The sequence below is a fragment of the Cryptomeria japonica genome, chromosome 8 (assembly GCF_030272615.1).
Source record: "Cryptomeria japonica chromosome 8, Sugi_1.0, whole genome shotgun sequence".
NCBI classification, from domain to species: Eukaryota; Viridiplantae; Streptophyta; class Pinopsida; order Cupressales; family Cupressaceae; genus Cryptomeria; species Cryptomeria japonica.
The window spans coordinates 98,100,088-98,115,097 of NC_081412.1; the positions used below are offsets into that span (position 1 = coordinate 98,100,088).

General features: G+C 34.7%; 1 protein-coding gene across 2 annotated transcripts; it reads left to right on the forward strand.

The window, feature by feature from the left end:
- The first annotated feature begins 458 nt into the window (after window positions 1–458).
- On the forward strand, window positions 459–4,489 carry LOC131063814 (actin). Of its 2 annotated transcripts, none has more exons than XM_057997762.1 (5): window positions 459–605; window positions 2,528–2,616; window positions 2,809–3,202; window positions 3,313–3,926; window positions 4,050–4,489. In XM_057997762.1, the coding sequence occupies exons 2-5, from the start codon at window positions 2,557–2,559 to the stop codon at window positions 4,113–4,115; spliced, it is 1,134 nt and encodes a 377-aa protein (XP_057853745.1). In that variant the 5' UTR covers window positions 459–605; window positions 2,528–2,556; the 3' UTR covers window positions 4,116–4,489. The 2 variants fall into 2 exon arrangements, with proteins under 2 accessions (XP_057853745.1, XP_057853746.1); XM_057997763.2 differs by having other exon boundaries at window positions 468–605; window positions 2,546–2,616.
- The last annotated feature ends 10,521 nt before the right edge of the window (window positions 4,490–15,010 follow it).

The following is a 15,010-nucleotide window of genomic DNA, read 5'->3' on the forward strand; positions in this document are numbered from 1 at the left end:
GACACGTAGGACGCACGCATAGTTCCTTGCCACTTAAGCTGAATCTGCACCCACCTAACATTATTCCAATTCCTCCAACGGATCTGCCAGCTGGCATTACAAAGTGACCTCTAAATCAGGGTCCACATGTGATTTAACAAAACAATACTTCCAATCGGGATTTTCCCTCCAACTCAGAATTTTGTCGGCCTGAAAAGGCCACCGGAGAGACAAACCGGTCCGCGAATTAACAGCCGGTATAAAAGCAAAGCCTCGCTGTGAAATTTCTCTACCGTTTGATCTACATAACACGCTCTGAGCCGTTAGATTACGTTGACCTGAGTCGCAATTTCATTTTCAGGGATCTTAACTGAACCTGGTTCGAACCGCAGTGCGGGATTAGGAAAGGACGGTGGAGATTCGCGGGCACGTTGAACGGACGGTGAGATCTGAATGTTAGGCTGTATGTCAGTCATTCCATGTGCATTTCATTTGGTTATAATTTGGAGTGAATTCGGCCGCGGGTCTTTAAACTGACTATCGAGAGAGTTCTGTGCTTTGCTCATTTCCTCAGTGCAAACGGGCCGTCGACAGGCGAAAAGCTACTGATCAGCGTCCCTTGCAAGGTATGCATTTTCCTTCTCTTTTTGCCTGTCAACTTACGGATTTCAGATTCTCCTTCGCGTATGATGAGAATCAGTCATTAAAGCGCTTTTGATCTTTATATTTCGTTCTGACGGTAGGATTTGATCCTTGGACCTCTGGCATGCTGTTTTTATTGACATTTCGGCGTCTTTGTTTCTGAATTGTTTGTAAGCTTTTTGAAACTTTACGGCTACCTTGATGTTTTATGGTGGCGGATTTGGATCTTCATTGGGTATCTGAATCTGCTATTTCTACTAGGATCGGGTATCTGAAGATCCGATCTTTATTCATAATCGTGCTGCAAAACCCTAAGTTGTTATGGCGCATTGGGAATTCGATCCTTTTTCGAGTATTTTATTTGAATCGATGTTAGCGGGTTTATAGCGCCTTTTTTCGCGTCGCTGATTCTGTGGATGAATGATCGGTGCACTTGATCATCAGAATTGGCCAAGGAAATTTTTCTGTAAAATAGACAATTCCTTAATAATTGTTTGTGTTTTAAGGGTTTTATTTTGTGATCTCTTTGTAGTGTGCTTTTGTTACTTACAGTTTTTCTACTTGTGCTTTATGTACGATCGGACTACTCTTGCCATTTTGTTTGTTGTTTCTCATTGACAAACGTTTTCAAGAGACAATTTGATGTAGATGGCACTGTGTCGGGCTTGCTTTCGCCATGTTGTTTCGTTGTTTTTCATCAGATAAGTGTTTATGTTCAATTTAACATTTTCTAATAGCGGATTGAATAGTTTTATTTCCCCCATATGACTTGTTATTATTTCAGTGGATGGTCCATATAATTTTCTTCCTTTCCGGAGGCTTGTTTTCTGGGGAATTTTACTGGATTTGAGGATTCCAAATGATAGTTTGATGTAGATGACATTTTTTTGAATGGTTCCCTTTTGGTTTTCTGAAGGTCACAGTTTCTTTGCCATTCTCAGTTGTTGTTTTTCATTGGATAGGTAGTTTAATAAAGATTAAACATATCTGAATGTTTTCTTTATTTATGTCATTTTATATGCGAGTTTATAGATTTGGATCCGAGTATATTTTTTTAGGCCATGCAAATTTTTTTTTTATTCATTCTACCATGAAAGTCACAATTTCTGTGCTCTAGTATGCTTGTTTCCAAACTCTTATATATTAGTAGCTTTTATGATCAAGCTAGATATAATTAAACAATGTTAAACACTTGACCTTACAAGGCCATGCAAAAAACTCTTTTCCAAGCTCTTATATATTAGTAGCTTTTATGATCAAGCTAGAAGCCTAGATATAATTAAACAATGGTAAACATTTTCCCTTACAAGGCCATGCAAAAAACTTGTTGATTTCATTCTACTTATAAAGTCACTACTTTTGTGCGTTGAAGAAAAGAGGCTTATGTCAATCTGTGGATTTCTGTCTTGACCTTACAAGGCCATGCAAAAAACTTGTTTCCAAGCTCTTATATATTAGTAGCTTTTATGACCAAGCTAGAAGCCTAGATATAATTAAACAATGGTAAACATTTTCCCTTACAAGGCCATGCAAAAAACTTGTGTTGATTTCATTCTACTTATAAAGTCACTCCTTTTGTGCGTTGAAGAAAAGAGGCTTATGTCAATCTGTGGATTTCTGTCGTGTCTAGCTTGCTTGTTTCCAAGCAAGACATATATCAGTCCCAATTCCTTTTTTCGTAATTTATGAAGGCCTTTGATTGTATAAATCTGGATGCCAATGTGAGCCTTTTCTTTGCCATGGATTAAGCCAATCTCGATTGTTCTGTCTCTGTCCATGACTGGATTAATTGTTTGACTGACTCCTCTACCTAGCAGAGGCATTTAATCTGCTTTTAATGATCATTTAGGTTTTGCTTTTGACTTTTTTAAGCTGCCTATATATTTCTTAACTGTCTCCATTGTAGTCTGTACTTTTTTTGCAGCGTAATACAAGATGGCCGATGCAGAGGACATTCAGCCCCTTGTCTGTGACAATGGAACAGGAATGGTTAAGGTGAGTTTGCTAACTTCGATCCGTTGCCAGCTGTAAAATTCTGGTCGTTATAGAAAGACTGTTGGTTGATATCATAGAGTTTCTGGGTTTGGTGTAGTAGGTTATTGCCATCTCCGCTGGTTCATATTTTATTAGTTCTTTGATAGGGCAAATCCTGTAAAACTTATGGCATTTTCCGCCTTTTCATGCCAGGCTGGTTTTGCTGGAGACGATGCTCCCAGGGCAGTGTTTCCTAGCATTGTGGGAAGACCTCGTCACACTGGAGTCATGGTGGGGATGGGACAGAAGGATGCATATGTAGGTGATGAGGCTCAATCTAAAAGAGGTATTCTCACATTGAAGTACCCTATTGAGCACGGAATTGTATCCAACTGGGATGATATGGAGAAGATCTGGCATCACACTTTTTATAATGAGCTTCGAGTTGCTCCAGAAGAACATCCTGTTCTCCTCACTGAGGCACCTCTTAACCCAAAAGCAAACAGGGAGAAAATGACTCAAATTATGTTTGAGACCTTCAATACACCAGCAATGTATGTTGCCATTCAAGCCGTTCTCTCTCTATATGCAAGTGGTCGTACTACCGGTGAGTGTGTTTTGCATATTCTTGCAACTTGCAGGCAATTTTTTTTATAAATGCTCATATATCCTTGAAATTGCATACTAATAGTCAGAAGTGGGGAATATGTACTACAGGAATTGTTCTTGATTCTGGGGATGGTGTCAGCCACACTGTTCCAATTTATGAAGGATATGCACTTCCCCATGCTATCCTTAGGTTGGATCTTGCTGGTCGTGATTTGACAGATGCTTTAATGAAGATCTTGACTGAGAGAGGGTACTCATTCACCACTACTGCTGAGCGTGAAATTGTTCGTGATATGAAAGAGAAGCTTGCTTATGTAGCACTGGACTTTGAACAGGAGCTTGAGACAAGCAAGACTAGTTCTTCCCTTGAGAAGAGTTATGAGCTTCCTGATGGACAGGTAATTACCATTGGTGCAGAGCGGTTTAGATGCCCTGAAGTCTTGTTCCAGCCATCTATGATTGGAATGGAAGCTGCAGGTATCCATGAGACAACTTACAACTCCATCATGAAGTGTGATGTGGATATCAGAAAGGATCTCTATGGAAACATTGTTCTCAGTGGAGGATCTACAATGTTTCCTGGCATTGCTGATCGTATGAGCAAGGAAATTACTGCTCTTGCCCCTAGCAGCATGAAGATTAAGGTTGTTGCACCGCCTGAGAGGAAGTATAGTGTCTGGATTGGAGGGTCAATCTTGGCGTCTCTCAGCACCTTCCAACAGGTAATCACCATCATGATTATTTATGGATCTCATTCTGTGATCTGATAAAAGTTTAGCGTTTGTATCTCTATGTAGTGATTTAAATTAAGTGTATATGCTAATTATCAATTATTTTTAATGCAGATGTGGATAGCCAAGTCCGAGTATGATGAGTCTGGTCCGTCAATTGTTCACAGAAAGTGCTTCTAAGTTTACTGTCTTCATGAATTTTGAGAACTAGTATTCCAGGTGTAATGTGGCTGAGTGGTTACTAGGTGAAGGGCATATGGAACTATTCTTGATGCAGTTGCAGCAAGTTCTGTTGTTAGTGCACTGATGCAGTGCTATCTTTGTTTGTTTTATGGCAAGATTTTAGCCCAAAATCTGCTACTCATTTTTCTTAATTATGTCAACTGTGTACTGGTTTGCATGGAGATGATTATTTTAAATCTCCAATGACATTTTGGATGACAAGCTGAGGGTCTTATCGTTTATACTTTACTGCTCAGTCTCACCTAGGGATGTTTTGATGTCAAGTGTATTACAATATTTTTATGTGGAATCTCTTTTCTTTTGCTGTGCAACTGATTTGAATGGATTGTATCTATAATATGACATTGAGTGGGAATGGTGAAACTGCATAGAGTGGAAGAGTAATTAATTAGTTTTAGAAGATTAAAATTCTTTTTTGTGCTGTTTTTGCTCTTGTTATTATTTGACACTTTATGAATTCATATACGAAATGTTAAATGCTGGGCAAGACATCTGTCTTACATGTTGAACATTAAAATATGCCGTGGATGGGAGATCTATGGAAAAAAAACCTTCATTTGTCAAGAAAGAAAACCTTGAACCTGTTATATATGGTGCTGCTGCAAAATTGCAAATGCTGCATTTGCGGTGTTGCATATTGTGCAAAATGAGTATAAATGATCACATAGCAAGAACAAGTTAACCAAATGAGGAAAAATATTTTATTGGGTCACAAAACCCGAGAACATGAAGAATGTTCTCTGTTTTTACAAATGAAATTGTGTACTCGATTGTTGAAATTAGAGCTAAAATAGTCTTGCTATCTAGCAAGATCCAGTTGTTATCTAAACGGACCCACAGTTGTCAAACTGTGACACTCCTTAATTGTTGATTGGTTCCCAGGCTTTCTAGGTTATGATATCAATGACAGATGCTTAAATGAATTGCAATCAACACACTAGTCTAACATGCCTTTAAAATGTAAAGGAATGTTGCAGTGAATAATTTTGATTTGAAAGTGATGGCAGTTGTATGGAATGACATTTGGAGGAATCATACACCAATTTGGTGGAAGAGACTTCCTTCTGAAATCCTTATTAAGAGAAGTAATTATTCATTCTATCTGATATCTGGTTAAATAAGTTTACCCTACCTAGACTTTGCACGTGTGCCTTTATATTATACCTTGTTCGATGGGGTGCACAATTACTTATTGAGTTTTGAACCTATGTCCTGCTTTATAAAGTATAGCGTATAATGTTTATGGAGTACGCATGTCTTCATCATCTTGCATTGTGATTATATGATTTTATTTTACTTTTCCAGCGGACATGCAATTGCCCTTGGAGTTCAATAAATTTGTTCCCAGTCTTAGAAAATATGACTTCACATAAACCTAGGGTTTTACCTTTTGTAGTTGGGGTCATCATAACGCTTTGTTCCCAAGGTTCAAATTAAGGTTTACCGATTTACTTGCAAACTTGAACTACATGGCAAGAATAAATTCGATGTTGCCTATCTATTTCTGTAATGAAGCAGATGAGTAAAAATTTAGAGATATATAATTGGATTTCATGCTTTTAACCGAATCTGATTCGCTGAGGAGCTGCTATTAATTATTCCTTACAAATGATGAAAAAATTGTCATCATGCACGTCAATTATATAAGAGTACATATTCTGATTCATTTTTATTTCCCTTATATAACTGGTGTTTTAGATTTTCTTTTATAACTGATAATAGTTGGCTGCTCTATGCAGCCAACTAAAATGGCAATTATATAAAGGGTACATATCCTGATGCACTTTTGTTTCCCTTATATTTTAGTTATACTGTTATACTGTAATAATTAAAACAGATGGTTACAAACTTACAAGTTACACCATGTCACCAACCATTGGAAGTTGGTGCAACACATTCAACGTAATTCTTCACAATAGAAGTTCAATGTAGCTTTAAATCATGTGTAATAATATACATAAATCCAGGTATAAAGCAATCATAAAAGTACATAATCAGGCCCTACTTTCTTATATTAACAAAGGTCCCGCACACTTCTGTATGGTTAAGCATTTAGCATCTAAGTTACAAAAGGGTAAACCCTTCTCGAACCAGCTTAGTCTACGGGATTGGAATATTCTATAGGCGTGCACTTATGGGCGAGCTCAAATGAGGCACGTATAAACAGACGTGTTGTGCTAAGCTGTGTTGCTAGATACTAGATCTGATCTGAGTTTCCTATGCTTTACTGTGTGCATGTTTGATGTTGTGTATGCATGCATGTTACCTGTGTTTACACGTAGGTATATGGATGATCTGTGATGCATGCATGTTTAGATTCTGAAGGACGGTTATGCCATATGTTCAGACCCTAGAGGGTAAGGTGTAAGAGGTCTTTTGATCCATAATTTCCACTATTTATTTAAACATTAAGGAATCGATATATAAGTTATTCATCTATTTTGAACATTTAAATGATAATAATGAATTTAACAATTCTAAAATAGAATGAATCAAGTAGTCATTAATTTTAGCAAGATCTTTTTAGTTGGTAGATACATACTTGATGTTCTAAAATGTAAATAATGTAAATGTATTATTCAAAATAGACAATACAATTATTTCTAATTATGAACATCATGATTTCCACAACTTCATATACTATTCAAATACAGTACAAATCTATTACGATTCTTTCTAATTATCAACACCATGATCCCCACAACTTCATATAGTTGTAGGAACCTGTCCATTTTTTGATTGATTCAAACAAAACTCTTTCACATGATGAAGTTTGAGTGCTACCTTGGATCTAAATGCCTTGGGAGAGAAGTAGAATCTCCACAACTTCATATAGTTGTAGGAACCTGTCCATTTTTTGATTGATTCAAACAAAACTCTTTCACATGGTGAAGTTTGAGTGCTACCTTGGATCTAAATGCCTTGGGAGAGAAGTAGAACTGCTCTTTGTATATGGGCTTCTATGCTTGATTAGAACATAGAAGCAATGCTCTATCTTGCTCTTTGATTGGATTTCATCCAAAACGATATTCACAAGTAGCGTGACAAGGTGGTCATATAATTGATCACATATTGAAACCCAATTCGGTCTCCTCATTATCAACTCTAAGGTGACCTCTTATTCAACCTATTTTGCAAAAATAATTGCCATGAATTATGCTCCTTGAATTAGAAGGTCATTTTATGATGTTGTGAAAGATATTACAAGGTACATATAATGAAAGCAGTATAGTTTTACAATGTTCAAAATGATTTTGAAAATAGTTATTTTCCTACAACTATGCACATGTTGTAGCTATGATAAATGTTAAGATACAAAATTTTAAATAAAAGAGATTCACATGTTTGCATTATAATATCATGAAGTGATACTAGTTTGATTCTTTAGATAAAAGAAAGCAAAATGGAAAATCCATGTAAGTGGAATGAAATTGATCAATAGCATCCAAGCAACCACAAAAATTATAGGTTGGAGGATTATATTTAATGGGGATCATTCTCACTCCCCTTAACAATGGAATATAGAGTACTCATTAAGGGAAGTCGAAGCAACTATGAAAGCCATAATCAAAGCAATTGTGGGTAAGAGACTCTTTGATAATGGTCACATCTATGGCATTGTTATTTTGGAAAATTTTGTCATGCTCTTTGTTGATGCCTTGGGAAGGAAAATGATTGGTAACTAGCTACAAATAAATGCATCCATAGTTCCATAGTTCATGGCAGAAGGATGTGATGTACGCTATATCACATTATGACCACCAAACTACTATTCATGACATTAGAGGAGTGTTTGGAAAAAGATATTGTAACCAGAACTGTACTTTGGCATTTGTAGATGTTGTTTTTCAGTTTAGACATTCCAATTATCCTTTGTAAAAGATATTGTAAGGCAACGAACCTTCCTAGGGTTGTAGCCCTTTTTGTTTTGAGGAGTTAAATCTATGAGTGTGCCTAAATACATTTGCATTCTATTGTAAACATTATATTTGAGTATACTCATTTTTTGAGTCTCATCCCCATCGTGGTTTTTCCCTTCACCGGGTTTTCCACATATAAAATCTTGGTGTTATGGTGTTGTTGTTGATTGTTTTGTGTTCCTGCATCTTTCTTTTGTTCATTTGCATTAAGTGGTTGGAAGAACAAGTTAATAAAGCTAAAAATTGCAAAACACTGATTCATCCCCCCGCCTCTCAATGTTCCTTGATTCCAGCAATTTATTGTTATGGTTGAAATCTATCATTTTGCTATTATTAATCCTAGATCTCATACACACACTTTACATCAACAAAGGTGCTAAATCCAAGTGTTCGGCTCTCCTATTAGTATTGTAGCTAAAGCCTACATCTATTCCAAAGTTGTCATGGAAATTTGAGATCTTGGTTTACATTTATAGGCCTAGGATCTTATTTACATACATATCACAAACAATATTTTGAAGACTTGGGTGCAATGTTCTTGCATAAAGCAATTATAGATCAAGTTCAAGACATGTGAGTTCCTAAAAATAGTCCTTGTAGATCATATTGATTCTCTCCAATAGTTCTCATTCATTTTCAATACCTTCCTATGCTTTCATACACTTCTCAAAACTTGTGGTTTTTCTATTGTGATGAAAATCGAGATAATGGTTACAAAACCATTATAATAAAGTGGCAATCTCATAATAATGAGTTATGTGTTTTCCTTTTATTTTCTCCCTCAATTTTATTCAATTTAGATTCATTTTGTATGGCTTCCTACCAAATTTACATCTAAATAACTATTAAGCCATAACAACATGAGTCTTTCTTCAAGTTCTTCAATTCCCTCCACCTACTAAGCAAAGAGAATATATAGTTGCTTTATAAAGTTTGAACTCTTCCATTTTGCCTTTGGTAATCTCATTAGAAAAGAGAAAAATATTGCACAAAACACTTAATCTCATATTGCTCTGCAATATTCCAGAGCACAAATTCTTCACTTGTGCACATGAAACTGCGCACAACCGATCACATGAACTTTCCAAACGCACACCTATATATAAAATGATCATATCCATCGGTCTTATATATATCCGCAACAAAAAATTAGGTCTTCTACATGTCAGCTTCAAGAACACTATACTAATAATGAAACGTGCATACTTAGTCGGCTCAATCCGAAATCCAATGCATATGTGGACCAAAAAGAATTGTCCACATGCTTCCCAACTGTTGGCAAAACATCCTTGATCACAAAAACAATCACAAAAATTACTCCATCAATTCCGCACAACAATCAACTATCCAAATTGGCCATACCACATTGCGGATGAAATAATTGACTTGGGTTACTATCAATGACAACACAGGATGATCTATATAGTGTCTCTTGCCAACATAAATTATATAAAGGATGATAAATATAGTTAGTCGGATTTGGGATAGGGATGCAAAAAGAAACTTAGATCTAAAACTTGGAGCCAAAAAGTGTCAGACATGAGTATTGGGTGCCCTAGTTTGAAGGTGTGCAAAATTGGCAGAGTTAAACAAAAATGTAGTTACGAGTCTTTGAAGTGCTATCTCCTAGAAATTCAATCCAAAAAAACAAAAAATGGATGCCTAGTGAATTAGTTTGAGTTGTTTTGCTTGTTCAAAGTTTGTCGTAATCTATAATAGTTTGCTCTATGCTCTTGTACCACTTTCACTATCAAATTTGAACTAGCACACACAAAAATAAGGAAAGAAGGGGTTGCTTGTGTCAAATCTCATGCTAGTGTTCCCACCTCAACAATAGTTATGATGATGGAAAAGAGTGTCCTAGGGAGTACAAAGGCTAAAGAATAATAGAAATGTTGAATTGACAAATGTCATCTCAAGTATGAAACCTTTGACATAAAATATCACACAAGGCTTGATGTTGATAGGATAAATACCCGCAACATGTCAGTTCATGCTTTCATCATGGAGAAACACAAATATCGCTAATCATGATTACTATAGGAAAGTTGTATGCTTAAATGCTTTGCTGAGCTTGAATTTAGATTTGAAGTTAAATTACTTGATTGAATGATGGGAACCTCATTTGAACTTTCTAGAGTTTGAAATGAGAGAGGGAGTTGTATTTATACATTTTAAAATTAAAATTTTAGGGGAAGGTCCATTCAATAAGGTAATTTTTTGCTATCCACACAACCAACAATCATCCGCTAGTGTGGGTCCAAACCTAGTGTGAAATTGTAAAGGTGTATAATATACAATACTACATTTAGCCCCCACTTTAGCAGGGGTATGAAGACACATTCATACTCTTGGTAAAGTATGGAGAAGCCAAAGATTCTTTCATTGAGACATTGAATAGACATGATGACTACAAACTTAGTAAGATAGTAGTCCCCAAGACTTGGGATGTTTTCAATGTACAATATTTAGATAAAAGGCAAGTACAAAGTAAGCCATATGATCAACAATGGTAACACACATAGAGCATACACAACACAACGTATGGCCATCAATGACTATTAAGAGCAACAAATTCTCACTAGAAGCCATATAAAAAAGAGAAGGCATGACATCTAGGACTAATAAGATTCTCAAATACTTACTAGGAGTCATGTTCCAAACACACAAATCATAATCTCTATGACTAGTAAGATCCTTAGATGCTTACTAGGAGCCATTTCCAACAAGAGTCACAAGGCTAGCAATTTGTGTTATGTTATGTGGCTCATGAAGAAATGAAGGCCTAACAAGGGCTAGCAAGCTACGTTATGCTAGGTGAGCTTCACATCATTGGAGATTACAAGGCCAAAAAAATCCCTATTTGATGGTTAATCTTGATAGAATGCCGCAAAAGGGTGTTATGATAGCACAAACAAGTATGTAGTGTGTGATAAAGTGTAAAACCTATATTGTAGTGTGTGTACAAAGTGGAACATAGAGGAATGTATGCCTCCACCTTAAAGTAATTGCATCTTTCAACTAGGAGAAATTTCCTATACACAACTGATAGAACAACCTAGAAGGCTTCCTTAGTGCACATATAGTTCTAGCATCATCCAAGAAGACACGTCCTTGGTTGATTTTAAAATGAGCCTTTGCTTAGGGCATTAGGTTACTCTATTGGGCATTTCGACAGGGCTAAATGCATTGATATATTGTGCCAACCTTGTGTATATAGTAGAGACCAATCATTTTTGGTGTCATTGTCGAGGATGGCGTCAAGCTATGAAAGTATTTAGATTCCTTAAAATCTTTTTTTTATGTTCTTGAAATCATAATTTTCATTCAAAGCACTTAGGATTGTTAGAAATTTTGCAAGTTACAACAATCAGATCTAGTAGTAGAAAAAATGGATTTTGGATCCATGAAGCACAAGAACTAGAAGCTAATTCATTGCAAATGAGTTTGGAAATCAATGAAGACATGTTCTCTAGTATCATAGAGGTGTTAGTTTATGAGGAGGCAAATAAAGGTATCCTTTTTTGGCAAAATGAAAAAATAACATACACAAGGTTGTTGATCAATATGAACATGATGTTGACTGAAAACTCCTACTACAAGAAGAGAGGTGCCATAAAGCCAAAATCAGTCCTCTTATGTAGAAAAGTAAAGAAGATATTGGAGAAGACCAATTTTGGGATGACTTAGAGTTGTGTTTCTCAAATTTGGATGCTAAACCAATATCTTATGTAGAGTAAAATGAGGAAAAACATGAGCATAGTACAAAAATTTCTCTGATTCTTGTCAAATTAGTCACGCAAAATGGACTTTACAAATCAAAAAGAGGATAAAGAAGCAATCAATCTGCACAAAATGAACAAGGAGGGTTCAAAGTTTGTTCTTTCATGAGGATGTCATATTAGACATCTATTTGAGATGGAGGCAAACAAAGCATCACAAGTTATGTTTGCACCCAAGTATGAAGACACAGTTGAAGGAGAAACCAAATATGTAGTCATAGTTGAAGAAAAATGGTCTCAACTTACTTATGCACTTCAAAACAAGAGTATGTATTGTCAATATGAAATAGTGAGTTTGTTTGTGTCTTTTCAAAAGTATTTTAGTTGTTTATTAAGTTTTTATTAATAGTGTAAATATTTTTGGTTGTTGATAAACATGTGAAGCGTTACAAGTTGCTAAGGAAAGGCATGTATTTTGTAGAACTAGTCAATGGATTTATTTGAGTAAGTCTTGTTTGCTAGTTAGTGTAGGTTAGGATAGGTTTTCATTCAATAAGTGCTCTTGCACAATGTTTAGATGTCTTTTTCTTTAATTATTGAAAAACAATTAGTTAGGTGTTGTCTAAAGTAGTTTGTTTCTCCAGTTCTAGTTTAAATGACTACTTAGAGGTGTGCATAACTGGTTGGTTGGTCATATTTCAAGACATTTATCTTTCAAAAGACATTTATCTTTGGAAAGCGGTTTACACCATTATGAAAATGATTCATTATGATAGAAGACAGTCATATGATGTTCTTATGAAATTTGTATGATAGTAGAGAGAAACCTTTAAAAGGATATCATGAATTAAGAAGACATACTGTTGTTCAAAATACATAGATAGTTTTAGTAGAGATATTATTCATAAAAATAAAGACACAATGTTAAAGATGGAGGTGCATAGATATGAGTTCTGAAGAGGTGTTAGAAAGGTTGCTCATAATAGAATAATGATGAGAAGAAAATCTTGAGAATCATGAAGAGGTGTTAGAAAGGTTGCTCATAATAGAATAATGATGAGAAGAAGATCTTGAGAATCATGGACAAACAAAGCAAATAAAGGTTAGTTTGAATATTTTAGAATAATCATGCAAGAACCATTGCCATATGTCAATATCTCCACACAAGAACAAAAAGAGTATTAAAAGCTTGTACATGAATAAATAACAACATTGTGGATAGTCCATTGGAACAATCATCAAAAGATAGCAACTCATGGCACTTTAAGACAAAAGTGTTAGTAAGGTAAAGAGGAGTCAAATAAATGTTTAAGAGAAATAATTAAAAAAATGGAAAGAATAATTAAAATGGATTATATTATGAGGATACCACAAAGAGAACAAAGTATTACAAGAAGAGGAAGGAGATTGACAAGAAGATAATAACAATAATGTAGAATGGTAGTATCAATAATGAAAGTTTCTACAAATTGACTATATGCAATAGAAGATATGACTGACCAAGATCAAGGAATAATGATAACAAAAAAATAATGGAAAGAATATTTTAGACCCTCCATAGCAGAAAATACAATGAGAAGAAAAGGATATGATAGTCATTGGATCTCAAGATTAACCAATGTCTATCCTCTACTTGAGGACAAACATGATTTTAGCTAGGAGGAGTAACAATCCTATAAATTGTCCTATTTATTCCATGACTTATGACCCTTTACACATGTTTATAATTTCAATCCAATATATTTGTAAACATTACCTTATTAATATGAAACATTAACTAATGATTATTGGTTTCCAACACAACATTGTGGATAGTCCATTGGAACAATCATCAAAAGATAGCAACTCATGGCACTTTAAGACAAAGGTGTTAGTAAGGTAAAGAGGAGTCAAATAAATGTTTAAGAGAAATAATAAAAAAAAATGGAAAGAATAATTAAAATGGATTATATTATGAGGATACCACAAAGAGAACAAAGTATTACAACAAGAGGAAGGAGATTGACAAGAAGATAATAACAATAATGTAGAATGGTAGTATCAATAATGAAAGTTTCTACAGATTGACTATATGCAATAGAAGATATGACTGACCAAAATCAAGGAATAATGATAACAAAAAAAGAATGGAAAGAATATTTTAGACCCTCCATAGCAGAAAATACAATGAGAAGAAAAGGATATGATAGTCATTGGATCTCAAGATTAACCAATGTCTATCCTCTACTTGAGGACAAACATGATTTTAGCTAGGAGGAGTAACAAGCCTATAAATTGTCCTATTTATTCCATGACTTATGACCCTTTACACATGTTTATAATTTCAATCCAATATATTTGTAAACATTACCTTATTAATATGAAACATTAACTAATGATTATTGGTTTCCATTTGTATGTTTAGCTAGTTAGTGCTAATTTGTGATATTATATTATAATAAATGGTTATTATTAAATGTAAAGTATTTTGGAAGGATTACCATGTTGTTTTTGAAAGATTTGAGTTGTTAATGTTGCTAGGAATAAGAAGTAATAAGTTGATAGTTGTCACCATATAGTTGTTGACTGGACTTGCAAAAAAAATAAAAAACCCAGTTTCAATCAAACAAGCATATCTCCCTCATTTCTTAACAAAATTCAAATCTTTAAAATGATCTGCAAATCTTGAAATAAGGAGCAACTCATCTAGAATTTTTTTTGAGGTAATTCACAATATTTAAGAAACAATATTCACCAGAAGTTGACTGAGACAAAATTGGCAGATTTGGAGCTAGCAATTAATAAATGAGTTTTAATTCAATTTGGAATATTGGACACCTCTTGCCGATCTCGTGAATTTGGAGTTATTGAAGTTACGGAACAATGGTGAAACTTTTGGAAAAAATAAATCATGACTCATAAGTTATTATTCCTTGTTTATACATGTTTTCAGCTGCAACAATTTATGATGTTGTAAAGAGTTTGATTTGGATTGTGACACCATAAATTCTATTTAGTTAGCTCTTTATTATTAGTTTGTTGAGGAATAAGTCATCTCCTTGCTGTTGTAGGAGAACTGACATTTGTTACAAGTTTATTTGACTGTGTAATTAATCCAATTCTCAAGCTTCATGTATAAATCTATGATCTAGTTGAGTTGAGAAGATGAGAGTAACTAGTTAGTGCTAGATTTTGTTCATAGTGTCTTCGT